The sequence below is a fragment of the Buceros rhinoceros genome, unplaced genomic scaffold (assembly GCF_000710305.1).
Source record: "Buceros rhinoceros silvestris isolate BGI_N320 unplaced genomic scaffold, ASM71030v1 scaffold21178, whole genome shotgun sequence".
Taxonomy (NCBI): Eukaryota; Metazoa; Chordata; class Aves; order Bucerotiformes; family Bucerotidae; genus Buceros; species Buceros rhinoceros.
This window is the reverse complement of record NW_010428945.1, coordinates 2,845-4,216: the sequence shown is the minus strand read 5'-3', so window position 1 is coordinate 4,216 and position 1,372 is coordinate 2,845. Positions and strand designations below refer to the sequence as shown.

General features: G+C 56.3%; 1 protein-coding gene across 1 annotated transcript in view; it reads right to left on the bottom strand.

The window, feature by feature from the left end:
- Window positions 1–605, bottom strand: part of NIN (ninein (GSK3B interacting protein)) — a gene marked incomplete at both ends in the record, with an annotated part of 37,550 nt that extends 36,945 nt beyond the window's left edge. The window contains one exon of the mRNA XM_010142478.1: window positions 524–605. Within this exon, the coding sequence (XP_010140780.1) occupies window positions 524–605 (82 nt within the window). The remainder of the gene's footprint in view (window positions 1–523) is intronic.
- Window positions 606–1,372: the final 767 nt, after the last annotated feature.

The window sequence follows — 1,372 nt, the reverse complement described above, 5'->3', positions numbered from 1 at the left end:
TCACCCCGGAGCGGAGCCTCCCCCGAGGCAGAGCGCACAAGCCGGAGCTTCCGCGCCTGCGCCGGGGTCACACCACCGCAGAGCCCAAGCGTGCGAGGGGAGGGCAAGGGGCCGTGCCAGCCCCACCCGGGACAAAGCAGCAGCGTTAAAGCAGCCCTTCGATTGTCTGCCCATAACTACCTGCTGCAGCCTCCCTGGCCACCAGAAGCCTTGTTGGATGGAGACCTCAGCCCATTCGGCAGCCACGGGACACCCAGAGCATCCACAGCGCTGTCTACACGCAGACATCAGGTGCCTCTCCGGGCACTTATATCCCATCACCATGATCTAAATAGCTAATAGCTCAGAAAGCGCTTTTGTACAAGGCTCCACAACAGACCCTTCTCCCTAGGTCTGGCCATTCAAGCAGAAGAGCTTATCTCAGCACCTAAAAAGCACTTTCTCTTATAAGATCCTCTGTGAGAGCCACCCCCTTCTGCTTTGCCAAAGAAAACGTCCTATTTCAGACAATTTGAGCATTTACCTGGTTCTTGGAAGTGCTCTTCATTTGACAGGGTTCTGGATAAAATGAGGATAAGTGCTTCTTTAAATTGATCAAAGTGGACCTGGGGAAGAAAAGGAAGAAAGGAGGATTGTCAGCCGGGGCAGATAATTCAGTATCAGGCCAATAACCCAGCGGGACCACCGGCAAATCACCCAGACTACGCTGAAACACGAGCACTATGTGTCGACAGCCTCAGCAAGGGGCACGGGTGAACCTCAGGTTGTTCAGTCTCGGGGCCTGGAGAAGTGACAGTGAGCAGCACCAAGACACAGCCAGCATCTGTGAGCACGGGGGAAAAACGACTGCAATCACAGAACGACTCAAAGTCACTGCTTTAGTGCATCAGTTGGGTTCTTCCGTCGAGCAAGAAGCTGAAATAACACGTCCAGAGGACCAGGGAGCATCTCCACAGCTTGAGATGACCTGGCCAGGGTCAGTGGCTCCTACAGTGAGACACCAACCCTGACCAGCGATGAGATTCTCGCTCGTGGAAATGCTCCGCTGCCCTAATTAAGCTTCAGAAAACACTTTCCAAAGCAGAGGGCAGAAAGTCGCGCCCCTTCCTGGGCAGCCCTGCCCCGGCTCCTGCCGGCTGCAGCTCTGTGAGGGCTGGACTGGAAATACCAGGTCCGGAGCGTGGCTATGGGAAAAACACGGAGGGACGAGAAGTTTGGGGTTTTTTTGCCCCTCTTCCATCTGTGTCTTCCTGGAAAGCCTTGGGCCCCACCACCACGAACAGTTGCAGAGGGGCTACAGCATCCTTCAGAGCCACGGCGGGGAAAGCCAGCAATTCCAGCCGGGGGGGCCGGGGACCCGGGGACCGCCGGG